Source organism: Cantharellus anzutake (assembly GCF_015039405.1).
Source record: "Cantharellus anzutake strain C23 chromosome Unknown EI90scaffold_34, whole genome shotgun sequence".
Classification (NCBI taxonomy): domain Eukaryota; kingdom Fungi; phylum Basidiomycota; class Agaricomycetes; order Cantharellales; family Hydnaceae; genus Cantharellus; species Cantharellus anzutake.
The window spans coordinates 577,123-590,078 of NW_024066984.1; the positions used below are offsets into that span (position 1 = coordinate 577,123).

The window sequence follows — 12,956 nt, forward strand, 5'->3', positions numbered from 1 at the left end:
TGCTACAAATGGGAGCCGGGAACTATACAGTTTTCGGCTCTTTGCCGACTTTCCATAATTGGCACCCCCCCATGGGAAGATTCTGGGCGAGCTGCTTGCCCAGAAAGTTCCCACGGTCTGCATGCATGCGGGATTGTGGAACAGTGAAGGGAAAAATAGGAGAAAATGGGGGAAGGGTACCTGAGGGTGTGTGGGGTCAGGGGCTGTGCCCTGACAGCTAGCAAGTGACAGTGTCCACTTGCTTTTTTCTCACGGCAAGCAAGTGAAGATATCCACTTGCTTTTTTCTCACAGCAGCAAGTGAAGATGTTCACTTGCTTTTTTTCTCATGGCTAGCAAGTGAAGATCACTATTGTCATAGTAGGATTGAATGGAAAAGGCCAGTGCATAGTAGGATGTTGGTGCCATCTTAGTGTCTCTACTACAGTCATAGTAGGATTGAATGGAAAAGGCAGGTGCATAGGAGGATTTAAGCAAGTGAAGATGTCCACTTGCTTTTTTTCTCACGGCTAGCAAGTGAAGATGTTCACTTGCTTTTTTCTCATGGCTAGCAAGTGGAGATGTCCACTTGCTTTTTTTCTCATGCAGCAAGTGAAGATGTTCACTTGCTTTTTTTCTCATGGCTAGCAAGTGAAGATGTTCACCTGCTCTTTTTCTCACAGCAGGCAAGTGACGATGTCCACTTGCTTTTATTCTCACAGACACTGTATTCCCTGCTCTTGCTGCATGCAGTACATGGCACCCCACATAACCATTATGTCAAGGTATGGCCCTTGACCCCACATGCACATGGACCCATGGGAACTTTCTGGGTGAGCAGCTCACCCAGAACCTTCCCATGGGGGATGCCTGTTATGGGAAGTCTGCAAAGAGCTGAGAACTGTACAGTTCCCAGGCTTTCCTGACGCCTAGGATGAGTATTTTGAGGAGCCCCCAAATGGTCCTTGTTGGAAACTACCCAAGCATTGTAACATGTTGAGAGCCTCTCAATGGCACCTGCTGTTCCAACACTCTCACATTGTAGAATAGTAATAACTGCTACACTATCATGCACTCTGAGGAAGTGAAATATGAATGTACAGTTGCTACAGCCGTGGTTGACAGTGAAAGGAAAGCGCATCCATGCATTTGTGAACACGCAGACCTGTGGGAAAGTTCTGGGCGAGCGACTTGCCCAGAAACCATCACAGCCACAACCATGGGAAGATTCTGGGTGAGCAGCTTGCCCAGAATCTTCCCATGGGGGGTGCCAGTTACGGAAAGTTGGCAAAGAGCTGTCACAACTCCGCCAACCCGCCCTAGTGCCACTGACTATTATCATCATCGGACCATCCACCCTTCCACCCATTGCAAGGGCACCTGGGGGTTTGGACTCACTGAGGCCCCGGTCCCAACTAACTCAACCTACAACTGACACTGGGTCAAGCTAGCAGTACTTCCTGCAAAGCTGTGTCCCCAAGTCTACAAGCACTAAACCCAAGCTAAACTTTCCTTTTGAGATATTAGCTTCAAGTTTACCAAGGACGTTGACTCTGACATCTTGATCACCCCAATGCAAACCAGGAATGTAGTGAGTAGCTTGACAGTCATCCATGTAGATTTCCACCATGCCACCGATGATACCTGAAATGTATGGCATCCATCTTGCCATGAATAAATCACTAAACATCACTGTGAGCTTGAGGACTCTAACTGGAATGATGTGAGTTACTTGCTGAAAGTGCCACTTGTTTGCCATCGTCATCTCTGAATAAACCCGTGTTCCATCCAAACAATACACCCATGAGGGCGCATAGGCAATACCCCCATCAAAGTCTGGATTCTGGAATAGGAAGTGCACGCATTCCATGGGATCATGCCAGTAGAGTGTTTGTGGCTCATTGGGCGCTTCTTTGAGGATTATTGTATTGGACCTCCATGAAGGTGGGCCTGGCATCATCTTCACCCAATTGTACATTGAAGCTGCATCCTTCCAACTTGGTGGATGCAGATGGTCTGTCACCTAATCACACAGCTGGTAGCGATCATTTATCTGGAATGTTAGGCTCACGCACCCATTTAAGCTTTCGGAAGCAATTAATCCCTCCTTGTGAAACACCCTCCATGCTCAACCAATAACAAAGTTCCCAATCCTCCTTGCTTTCATAGGGCTGACCACTCTCCTCCTGCTTAGATAGTCGGTCCCAAAGAGTCTCTATGGCACCTCCAAGAGGTTTTTTTTGTTGTTATTTAATGGAGGTACGAGATAGACTTGTGTGTGGTCGGTCTGAATTCGCTTGGCACATTCCCCGGTGATGCTACATCTTATGCACTGTACCTGCTGTTGGCCTTACACATACTGTGCCTTCCAAGGTTGCAGTCATGCCGATTCAGGTTTATTGCCGCTGCATTCCTGGATCGATTTCTCCAGACAAATTCTGTGCGTGTTCTTTGTCCGCCTATACTACAGGGCTCTGGCCCACTTTCACCTCGTCCTCTGCTTTTCCCTTTTTTCTTCCTTAGTCTCATTCCTTTGGCCTGCAAGCTGTGTTTTCGTCCAAGTTTTATTACTCTTCCTTGCTTCCGGTAAGCTTTTTCGGTCTCGCTGAGGGGGAGGTGTTGTGACCTTCGGTTACTCTCGGCAGGTGGGATCCTGATTGCTTATTCAGGTTTTTTCTAGGTTTCGTTATCTTCAGTTGTTTCCTTGTTCTTTGTAACTTCTGCTCTTGTTCCTCCTGTTCCTCATTGTCCTTGTTTTTCGTGTTACCCTCCATCCCCGGTCTCCTGCCTGTTAATTACTGGCTTCCCATCTTCAATTTCAAGAGGTTCTGGCATTGGCCGGGACTGTTGCCACGCTATTCTGTTGTGTCTCATCTGGCATGCACACAAGCCGTTCATTAGGGGGTTTCATGGTTGGCTAGATTGCTAAACTCAGGAACTAAACTGGGCCTAATCCAGAGGATGTTGGGAGTGAGTTTGGGGTGGGTTTAAGTGGCTGTTAAGACAAGATCAAAAGCGTTGATCCTGATTGCTAATATTAACCATTTGTTTATTCTTCATATTGTCTCTTGATCCGCCCACTCCAGTCCTATTTAGTTAGTTGTACTTATAACTTGTGTAGGTTACACTGGATGCACCTCAGTTCATATATCAACTAGCATTCCCCCCTCGTCTCTACCTCTTGTTGTAAGGCTCCCATCCGAAATTGGGGCACCAGTGTAAGAACGAGCACAGCACTCCACCCGAGTTGCTGAAGCTAACTTCCCACCCCTCCAACCTTATGAGCCCAGGTGATTTCATGCAACCGTTATGGACACTCTGGATATGCATTCCTGACAGATACCCAACCGGCACTTGGGAAGGTGTGTCTTCCTTGGTGGGACGCTGTCACACACCATTGCGTCAGACAGCAATGCGGTTTTTTTTTTCAATAGCATTCCATGCTCAGGCCCTGACAACAAAGGAATAAATACACAACTATTCATTCTGCCATCCCTGGCTCCAATATTGATATCCTATGTAACGATTCAGCATCGTGTGATCAGGGGTCCCCAGCAGATGGTCCAACTGGGAAGTGTGGTTGCTGCTAGTACCAGGCACTTGAGAGTGTTGCGATGTTTGCTGTTCATATTCAACACCCTGTGATTCTACTACCGTCACACCCCCACTCGGTCCATCCTGTCCCATCCACAGGTCTTCTGGCATCGAATCAGCATCCCACTTCCACCCATCAGAGAGCAGCTCTTTCAGCGGGCATTGAGAGTACAGATCGTCTACCATACGTGTATCCTCCTGGCATGCATCCAAGGGAGGAAGAGCAGCATCAGGTAACTCCTCCAGCATGGATCCAGCAGCATCTGGCTCATCCAAGGATGGATCCTCTGTTGCATCCTCATCGCAGTCATCCTGCTGTGTTCCCACTGGAGCAGTACCTTGAGTCTGGTGATCACGGTGCAGTGGGCCTATGGTCAAAGGAGGGGTTCCCACCCACGCTTGACTTGCCACTTGATGCCAGCGATCGGGTCTCAGCACGACTGCCCTGTCATCGATTTGGTCAGAGGCCCTTCTGAGTTTCTTCGAGGTTGGACAAGCAGACGATGACCATCTTCTCTTCCTTGAGGATTGTTCAGGGGTTGTTTGCAGTGATGATGATGACGACATGGGTTGTGCTGGTGGGGGGATGCTGGCCAAGCTCATCATGTCCTTGGCAGTGACTTTGCCATCCATGATGGCACTAGATATCAAGGGATCCTGCACCATCCGGAAGAGGAAATCCTTCATTCAGTGGGCCTTGTTCCAGCAATCATAGCTGGGCAAATCCTTTTCAAACATTATTTGCATTTGGAACTGAAGGTCATCCAGGAATAGGTCGACGTCACTGTGGGGCACCAAGGAAGGGAGAGAATCATCATGGCCAGAATTATGGGAAGGGGGGGAAGATGTAGTATCCAACGACGAAGCTATAACAGGTGGCAAAGTGTCAGGGCACGCCTTCGGGTCGCTAGCGTAAGTAGCACATTGCCACATGACCCATATCTCCCTCAGCTTCTACTTCTTTTCTTCTTCTTCATCTCCAATCTGATCTGATCTGCAGCTGTCGGTTATGACGCCACATGATCTTCTATCATTCTTGATCCAATACTACCGGTTATTAGCTAGTTGACTAGTTACCGCCTCTACTGTGTATATATGACCGTGTGCTGGGATGGGCATGTCCCCCAGCTTTGATATCAATTAGGTTCCTGGGGCATCCTTCACTGCGAGCACGCATGACCCTGACACAAAGGAGACGCCATCATCTGCTCCAATCCATAACCCTGTGTGTCCCCAATGTTGTTGGGGGGTGGGATTGGGGGAAGCTCGTCGTACCTGGCCTTTGCCCAATTCATAGCTGTAGAGTCCTCTTGAAGCACATCCTCCACTATACTGTGAAGCTGGTGATCCAGCTCCCTCTCCTCCCGATCCAGCTTGACCTGCTTGCATTGCACCATCTCCCTAGACTTTTCCACCTCGTCACAGTGCGAACTCAGCTGTCCAAGGTGGTAGATACTGTCGTAGTACTTGTCCACCGCACCATCCAGCTGCTCCACGACTGCCTCTGACACCTGTCAAAGTTCCTGGAAGCGGTCTGGGGAAGCCGCTTCGATGACTACCCCAGAGATGAAATGATAGGCTTTATCTTCCCATCCAGCGAACCGTCTCAGCAAGGCCCACCACCCTTCGTTTCTCCTGACCATGTCTGTGATCCGAACGACATCAAACCTGTCCAAGTTGTCACTCGTCTCGTCCACATCCTGTTTCTTGAACGTGGCATCCACTGTGCCTTGACGGATCAGGTGAGATAGGAAGATCTCTTCCAGTAACTGAACGGCATCATGAGAAAAAAGAAAAAAAAAAAAGGACAAGAAGACAGCAAGAGTACTCTTATGCCATCGGTGTTATGACCCTTAGCCACGCATAGTTTTGGGAGCACAGTGTCCCAAAAGAGCTCCTCGTTATCTTGAGTGAAATGGAATGCATCCACATCCTCTTGCTTCCTTCTTCCACCATGCCCTTTCATCCGACTCATCATCTTCTTGGCCTGCTTCTCCCCAAAGACGATGTAGACCAACTGATATGTAGGGCTTCAATGAACAACACCAAACAAGGACAGAAAGACTTACGAGAATGAAGGTCCTTTGTATCTTGGACATCTCCAAATTAACTCGCGAGTTGTTCGCCTGGAGATAGGCTGGATGTAGGAACTTGGAGAGACGTCAAGAAAAGAAAGGAATGGGGAAAAAAAAAGCTCACATCATCAGGGAGGAATCCCCAAGTGTTCAACTTGCAGTCCTGAAGGGCATTCCTGTATCCATCTGGAACCCTCTTCGCCTCCGAGATCACCCCTTGGCTGTATATCGCATTGGGTTTGTCGTTCAACACAGTGGTCCACCTAGGAGGGTGCTGGAAGTTGATGGACCACGAAAGGGCAAGGTCCAACACAGTCACTGATGTTACCCCCCGTGGTTGCACCAGGGCACTCAGCTGCGTGATGTGAGTTCTTATCAGCTGTGCATAGAGCTTTCTGAGGTGTCAGACAAAAAGATGACGAAACTGCATGTCGCTCACCTGATGCATCCCACAATGAGTCCACCTTTCCATGCTAGATGGCACTTTTTCGCATTCCCTCCAGCATGGGATCGTGAGGAGGTCCCCAATGGCCTCTGCCAGCTCACTCGATCTCCATACATCCTGCAACGGCAACATCTCCTTCTCCTCCACCGCCCTCCAGGCTGAACCCAGTTCCATCGTAGCCAGTGCTGGATTCTTTGACTTGATCACCCCATGCATGACCGAAAACATGTAGTGCCACTTGTTCGGCACCTTGTCCTCCATCTTGTTATCTTTGGCCAGCCAAACACGGAACATGACTTCATGGTTCTTTCGAAGAGCTGATGATGAAATCAACGACATGATGAGACAGAAAGGAGGATCTTCTCACATTGCCCATAGAGCTTCACCTTCCAAAATGCGCAGGGATGCACATACACTGCCTCTATCGGGAATTCCTGTGAGGACACTTCCTCATCAGGATGTGCAAGTTCATGCTCTTGCTGCAGCAGAGTCCTTATATGCATTTCCAGCACCCTCTTTCGGTGCTGGCCATGGACGACCTGTACCTGGATGTCTGCAGGAAAACTTTGGAGGTCCAACCCATCGTCATCAGGAAGCAACCCCATCATCTCGTGCATCAAGGGGTCGATGCTGCCCCCCCAAGTCTCATGGTACCTGGCGACAAACTCTTCATCTACTTGGCAGTTGCCTTCCAGATCGACCAGTTGACGGAGAGGAACCTAGGTGTGTATGAGTGAATGTGCATGGGAAGCATAACTACTTCACTTACGATGGCAGAGCCCTTGTACATCCAATCTCGGTAGTCGCTGAACTCGGTCCACATATTTCTTGCCATTATTGGAGGATCCTCATGGATTGATGGCAGTATTTAAGCATTTCCAGAGGCACTGACAGCTCGGTTACACTGGACATGCATCTGAGTGAAGACGGCAGCCAAAATCAACTGTTCCTGAGAATGGAAGTTTGGGTTTGTATTGAGCAGCTCCGGCTTATTCTATGGAAGCGAGATCTACATGGCAACACCAACCCATACCGTAAGCCAAGCATGAGAGAATGATGATGGGAGGGTAGCAACGCAACAAGGAAGCAAAAACAATTGAACAACCAAACACAAACAAACAAACGATCCCCTATATCTGGCTGGTTTGGGCTTATGAGCATGATATCGGTGTTTGGGTTCACCTAGAAAAGTCAGCCAACAGCCATGTACCTTGTACTTTGCCTACCTTTGCGACCAAAACCACAGACGATTTGAAATTCCAACCATATCAGGGATCCAGGCGGTGATAGGCGTGGGAGAAAGTTCGAAATAGCAACAGGCCCTGTGATGGCCAAGACCGATTTGTGCACGACAGGCAGGCAAGCAGCAACAAAGTTAGTGTGGCACAAACATCAGAGGCCTCGTTGAGCAATGTTGAGCGACCAAGGAAAGTAGGCAAGATTACTGGAAGAATGCGAAAAAAGAAACAGATGCCAAGGACCAGTTATGGATGTAAATTGAACTGGGAACAAAAACGATACAAGTGGAAGGCAGATTGATGTGCAGTGAAGAACATCGAAGCGTCCAACAGAATGCAAGCAAGACAGAGAGTATGTACCAAAAGATGATAAAAATTTATATAGAGAAAACAACTCAAGAGAATACCATGTTAGGTTATGTGAGTCCTCCTTTTCCCTACATGTACATGTCAGGTTCAGTCTCAGTGACAACCCTGGGGGAGGGCGTCTGGAAGTTGTTGGAGCTCCGGCTGACCCCCCATAATAGGTACTCCCCCGTGGGAAGGTTCTGGGTGAGCAGCTCGCCCAGAAGGTTCCCACAGCTGTGGCTGTGATGGTTTCTGGGTGAGCTGCTCGCTCAGAAACTTCCCACCAGTATGCGAGGAGGAAGTTAGGTATCACAATACACCTGAGAGCACACACATGGACCCATGTGACATCTTTAATGATATGTTGTCTAAGCTATTATTGGGAGATGCTTATAATACCCAGCGTCATTGAGTGGCAATGTCCTCGCACGAAAGAAAAGCACCAAAGCGCATACATGCAGGAGAGCTAGGTATCTCACCACCTGACACAAGGGCACATTACTATTTTGATGAGCAACATCGGTAAAAGAAGAGTACAAGCAGAGTGGAACTGTTACACCATTTCTTATTGCCCTCCCATCTCCCCAACAGCCATGATTCGTACCCACATATGGTTTCTACCTTGGGATCACCAATGTAGTTGGCCAGACCCTTATGGAGCGCCTCCGAGCCTAGGACCATCCAGGCCATTTCAGGAATCATATCAGGAAATTTGCACCTGTCCTTCATTGGACAAGTGTGCACCAAACTAGAGTCCATGTTGAGGAGGCATTTCCAACAATACCCCTCAATGTCCTTACCGTCCCCCTTGGTGCAAAATAGGCCACGCTTCCACTTCCACTCGTGATATCCCTCCTGATATTGTTGCCATCCCTGTCATGTGGTGGTGCCAAGACAGCATGATGTGAGGTGTGAGCAGTGTGTACCGTGCAACCAACACAGTAAGCACCTGCCCTTGAGTTCCCAGAGACATTTTTCCACTTGAATGGGGACGGCAGAAGAAGCGTTGGATTTGGACAGCTGGAGCGAAGCGTTGATCTCCAAGGCTGAAGGCCCACTCTTTGAAGTGCCAGCCAATCAATCGGTGGAAGAAGGTGTCCAAGATCCATGCAGTTGCATCGATGTCTGCGAACCTCCATCTATCACCATGGGCTCATCGCTATCATCCACTGCTGCCCTCAATTCTAGATGGGCCACGTCAGAGGGAACACAGAGGGAGAGAGGAAGGGAGAGACTCACCGAAAGGTTTACCCCAGCGGAGATCAAAATCATAGTCATCCAGCTTGCCTTTCTTGTCCTTGTAACACGCCACACACAGCACCATCCCTGGCTCTGACTCCCGAAGGCCCATACAGTTTTCACCCTTGCTATCCAGATGCAGCGAAGGCATGACCCAATGGCACATCATGTACTGTTGAACGGCCTTCATCATGGCCACACAACCCTCAAAACACTCCTGTGTGGCGGAAAAGCACTTTGGAGGAGCTGGAAGCAACACAAGGCTCGTTCCAACTTGCAGACCTTGTGTCATGGCTGTGCATTCCAGCCTGTTCCCGGCCCATCCCGATGCTGCCCAAGCCCATTCCCGCTATGCGAGCGTGAGTGCAAGCCCCAACCTCAGCCCTATCCTCCATGAGGACTCCCTGCTCACTCCCCTGCTTGCCCCTAGGCTCCCCTGCACCTGGCTGACTTCCCCACAGCCACACCAACCTTCCCACCCTGAGTCCACCTCCAGCACTGTGCCCAGTGCGACTCCTCTACCCCGCCCACTTGGCCCCTACAGGGACGCTACCATTCCCGTGCCCGACTCCGGCCCAACTCCAAGTCCAGCGCCGCTACAATACCATCGCCACTATTGCGGCCCTACACTCCTTCCTTTATTTATCTGTTATTGTTTGTTTTGACCCTTGGTCATTGCCAGCCGCTATGCGGCCAACCCCGCTCCTTATTCTTGTTTGCTTCCGGACCCTTCGGCCTTCGGCCTGGGTCCGCTTCCATTCATTCCTTCCTCCTATATATATCCTGTATACTACATTATAGTACTTTAGCTCTAATATCGATTTGACCATGACCCCTAAGTCCTGACCCCAACAAGGCAACCCCAGTAAGTCTGAAATGAGGGCCAAGAGACAGCTAGGGGGCACAGCGCTCCTTTAGAGTCGCTGAGGCCAAATGCCCTACCCTTGGGCCTTGTTCGTGGCATCACAGCCATCGCGGCCTATAGCGGCCCGCTAACGGTGACCTTCGGTGCCGACCCCGGACCAGTGTCTAACACCTCGAGCCACCCTCCCCAAACTCTGGTAGAAGTTGTTCACAGAGAAAGGTTGCCCAACGAAGATTGAAAAGGCTACAGCATGGTAATCGAAGCCATAGTAGCCTGCCTTGTTGAGGCACAGGATTTGTCGCTTCCCTTGACACCAATCATCGAAACAGCAACGACAGTCATCGGATGGGACATCAGCAGTGATGTATGAGCAGTGCAAGTGCATGGCCCATTCCATGCATTCCTCTTTGCTCACGAAGAACACCAACCCCCGTTCATCGCCCTTCAGACCCTCCTCCACCTGGCGGATGACCTCAACCGTCCATGCATGCCATTCCATGTTCCAGGCCATCTTGACGTTGTTGTGGGGACAAGTCCGTGCAGGTCAAACCAACCCTTATCACACATTTCACCCCCTACTGCATCAGGGACTAAGATTGGTGAGTCGTGGTAATAGTAGGAGTTGTAGAGACTGTGGAGGTGGTTCTGACGAGTCCAAGATCGTTGGATTTGGTTGGGTTGTTGAGGAGATATGACATGTTCTTTATTATCTTTACTATTTCATGCATGTGACTTTCCTTTTCTATTTGTATCGGACTCTTCCATGACAACTGTACAGACAGTTAGTTAGAGGTTAGACAGAGTATCGCACCGTACTCGCAGGACCCACATCTACCCTGAGTGATAGAGAGAGACCTACCCCCCCTAGACCTGAGCCACGAGTCTAGATTGATAGACCCGTTACAACGTCTGGAAGATCCGTCTTGCAAGGCTCTTGACCCATCCCCAGTACCACGAACTGGTAGAAGATCTGTGGCCATTGGGTCCTCGTGTGGATCACCACCGCAGACTGGTCTGGACGATACAGGAGGTCAGCAGCCTTCCAAAACTTCCAAGTGAAACCCCACGACATCGTGCCCGATGTAAAAAGGATGGGGGCATTCTGCAGCTGCATGAGCTTCCGGACGGCATCGAGGTAGGCTGGACGGAACAGTTGATCTTCTACGATCCCATGTGCCTCATTGAACATGATGCATCCCAGCCTTCCATTGTTCGCCACTCCTGCAAGCCAATTGATGAATATGTTGTTGCTGAAGGACTCGATGGCCACAGTGACCACTTGCTCCCCAGGAGATGGAGTTTCCATCGTCCATTTGCAATTGGATATGTTGGATTTGCTCAAGCGCCTGTGCATTTCCGGGTGGAGGATCTGGTAGGGCAACACCAAGATCGATTGCTTGGTGATCCCCCAAGACATGGCAGCAAGCATGAACGGTAATGTCTTACCAGCGCCACAGCCAGCAACATATAGACAATGACGCTGCCTCTTCATGATCTCACAGTAGACCTGCTACTGTGCAGGGGACCGAAAGGTTGCTTTTTGATCCCTGAGTGGGGTTCGAAGCTTGTCAGTGGCCTTTGGATTGTATAGCCTTGATAACTCATTGCCATCTACCTCTTGGGGGACAATGATGGGGAGTAGGGGGGTTGAGGACTCTGAGGGAACTTCTTGGCTTAGGTCTCCATAGAAAGAGAGGATGTTGGAGAATGGATATCTGTTCCCATCGGTATAGAGTTTAACAGCCTATACTGGCATGGTCAAACGGGCGAGTTGTGTAATGGTAGCACACTGAGAGGTCCTGGTTTCGATGCCAGGCTTGTCCATGATTTTATGTCCTTGTCTTGTGACCTTAACTGTATCATTCAGTTGGATCTCACGGAGTAAGTCCCGCGGGGCAACGTGAAATTTCTTCAGAGGATGCTTACCTTCATCAGCGGCTGCATGGGAAGGAAGCTCTTCTTCAGGAGGTTGTTGTTGTTGCTGTTGTTGTTGTTGCTGTTGTTGTTGTTGCTGTTGTTGTTGTTGCTGTTGTTGTTGTTGCTGTTGTTGCTGTTGCTGTTGTTGCTGTTGCTGTTGTTGTTGTTGTCGCTGCCATTGTTGTTGTTGCTGTTGCTGTTGTTGCTGTTTCTGTCGTTGTTGCTGCTGCTGCTGCTGCTGCTTCCCTGTCTCCGAATCCCCTGGTTGGACATGATTGTGTTGGGGTCGTTGTTGTTGGTTGACCACTGTGGCGCTGCCCACTCCAGGGTTCCATTGGCTGTGTTTGATGTACCAGAGCCCATCGTCCTCTTCTTGTTTCAGTGGATTTTTCAATCCAGGTGAGGCATGGATATTATCCTGACGTGACAAGGTTCCCATGAATCATGTGTAGTCAGAAAACGTTAGTGAACATACCATTGCTTTGCCCGAGGGCAGTTCCTCCCACTCGAACTCATCATCCACTATGGCTGCAGGAGTAGATGCGTCGGGAATGGGTGGAGGGGTGGTGTGTACTCCGTTCAGGGAGTGAAGTGATGGAGGAGGTTGTCGTCACAGCAGGAGGTGGTGGTTTGCCTTCGCTACTCATCATAACCCCTAGCCGAGCCATGAGATGTTCCTCCATACCAAGGAGCTGAGGCATCACATCTTGCTCGATTGCCTCCTTTAATAGGTTCCGTACCATGCTCAAGATATCCAGTTGTTCCACTGCTGCCGCCACTGACTGTCATCGTCCAGCATGACTGAGATCCAGCTCGCTCTCCTTCTCGGCCCCCAAAGCTGGCTCATGGTCGTTTCATGGTCCAAGACCGTTTTCAGATCAACCACACGACCACATACAGGGAGCCCAAGCACCTTGTCATGCCACAGGCGACTGGTTGCATGGAAGAGTGTGATGACACAATCATTGATGCCACCGACCTCATCCTTCTGAAGACCATAGATTTTTTCCAACGTCGTTGTGAGCCACCCTGCCTGGGCATCCATCCCTGTCGTCATCTCGTCCTCCTCTGGATCGATGATGCCAACCTCTAAACGTCGGCTGATCACAGCAGCCATATGCCTGTACGTGGACACTGTTAGAATGGGCGGATACAGACGACTCCGGAGTGGAATCGGAGACTTAGTGTGGAGGGACCTTGGCCTCAGCGACTCAAGTGGAGCGCTGTGCCATTGCTGTTTGTCCATTTGGTCCTTAA

The 12,956-nt window shown here is 49.8% G+C and overlaps 4 protein-coding genes across 4 annotated transcripts; all 4 read right to left on the bottom strand.

Moving 5' to 3' along the window:
- Positions 1–1,740: 1,740 nt before the first annotated feature.
- EI90DRAFT_2887084 (uncharacterized protein) lies at positions 1,741–2,149 on the bottom strand (the record flags this gene model as incomplete). Its single annotated transcript, XM_039053968.1, has 2 exons — positions 1,741–1,994; positions 2,050–2,149. Coding segments are annotated over 2 exons (354 nt in total), but the record flags the coding sequence as incomplete, so codon positions are not given.
- Positions 2,150–3,455: 1,306 nt separating this feature from the next.
- Positions 3,456–6,927, bottom strand: EI90DRAFT_3017569 (uncharacterized protein; the record flags this gene model as incomplete). Its single annotated transcript, XM_039057120.1, has 10 exons — positions 3,456–4,212; positions 4,848–5,083; positions 5,175–5,217; positions 5,241–5,341; positions 5,401–5,589; positions 5,642–5,722; positions 5,772–6,002; positions 6,087–6,409; positions 6,460–6,811; positions 6,862–6,927. 10 exons carry the CDS (start codon positions 6,925–6,927, stop codon positions 3,456–3,458), a joined length of 2,379 nt encoding a protein of 792 aa, XP_038914451.1.
- Positions 6,928–8,179: 1,252 nt separating this feature from the next.
- EI90DRAFT_3017570 (uncharacterized protein) lies at positions 8,180–9,068 on the bottom strand (the record flags this gene model as incomplete). Its single annotated transcript, XM_039057121.1, has 4 exons — positions 8,180–8,349; positions 8,479–8,551; positions 8,628–8,803; positions 8,918–9,068. The coding sequence occupies 4 exons, from the start codon at positions 9,066–9,068 to the stop codon at positions 8,180–8,182; spliced, it is 570 nt and encodes a 189-aa protein (XP_038914452.1).
- Positions 9,069–10,665: 1,597 nt separating this feature from the next.
- On the bottom strand, positions 10,666–12,816 carry EI90DRAFT_3125857 (uncharacterized protein; the record flags this gene model as incomplete). The annotated part of the gene is made up of 5 exons (XM_039063875.1): positions 10,666–11,003; positions 11,709–12,117; positions 12,175–12,221; positions 12,274–12,481; positions 12,598–12,816. 5 exons carry the CDS (start codon positions 12,814–12,816, stop codon positions 10,666–10,668), a joined length of 1,221 nt encoding a protein of 406 aa, XP_038914453.1.
- Between the last annotated feature and the right edge of the window lie 140 nt (positions 12,817–12,956).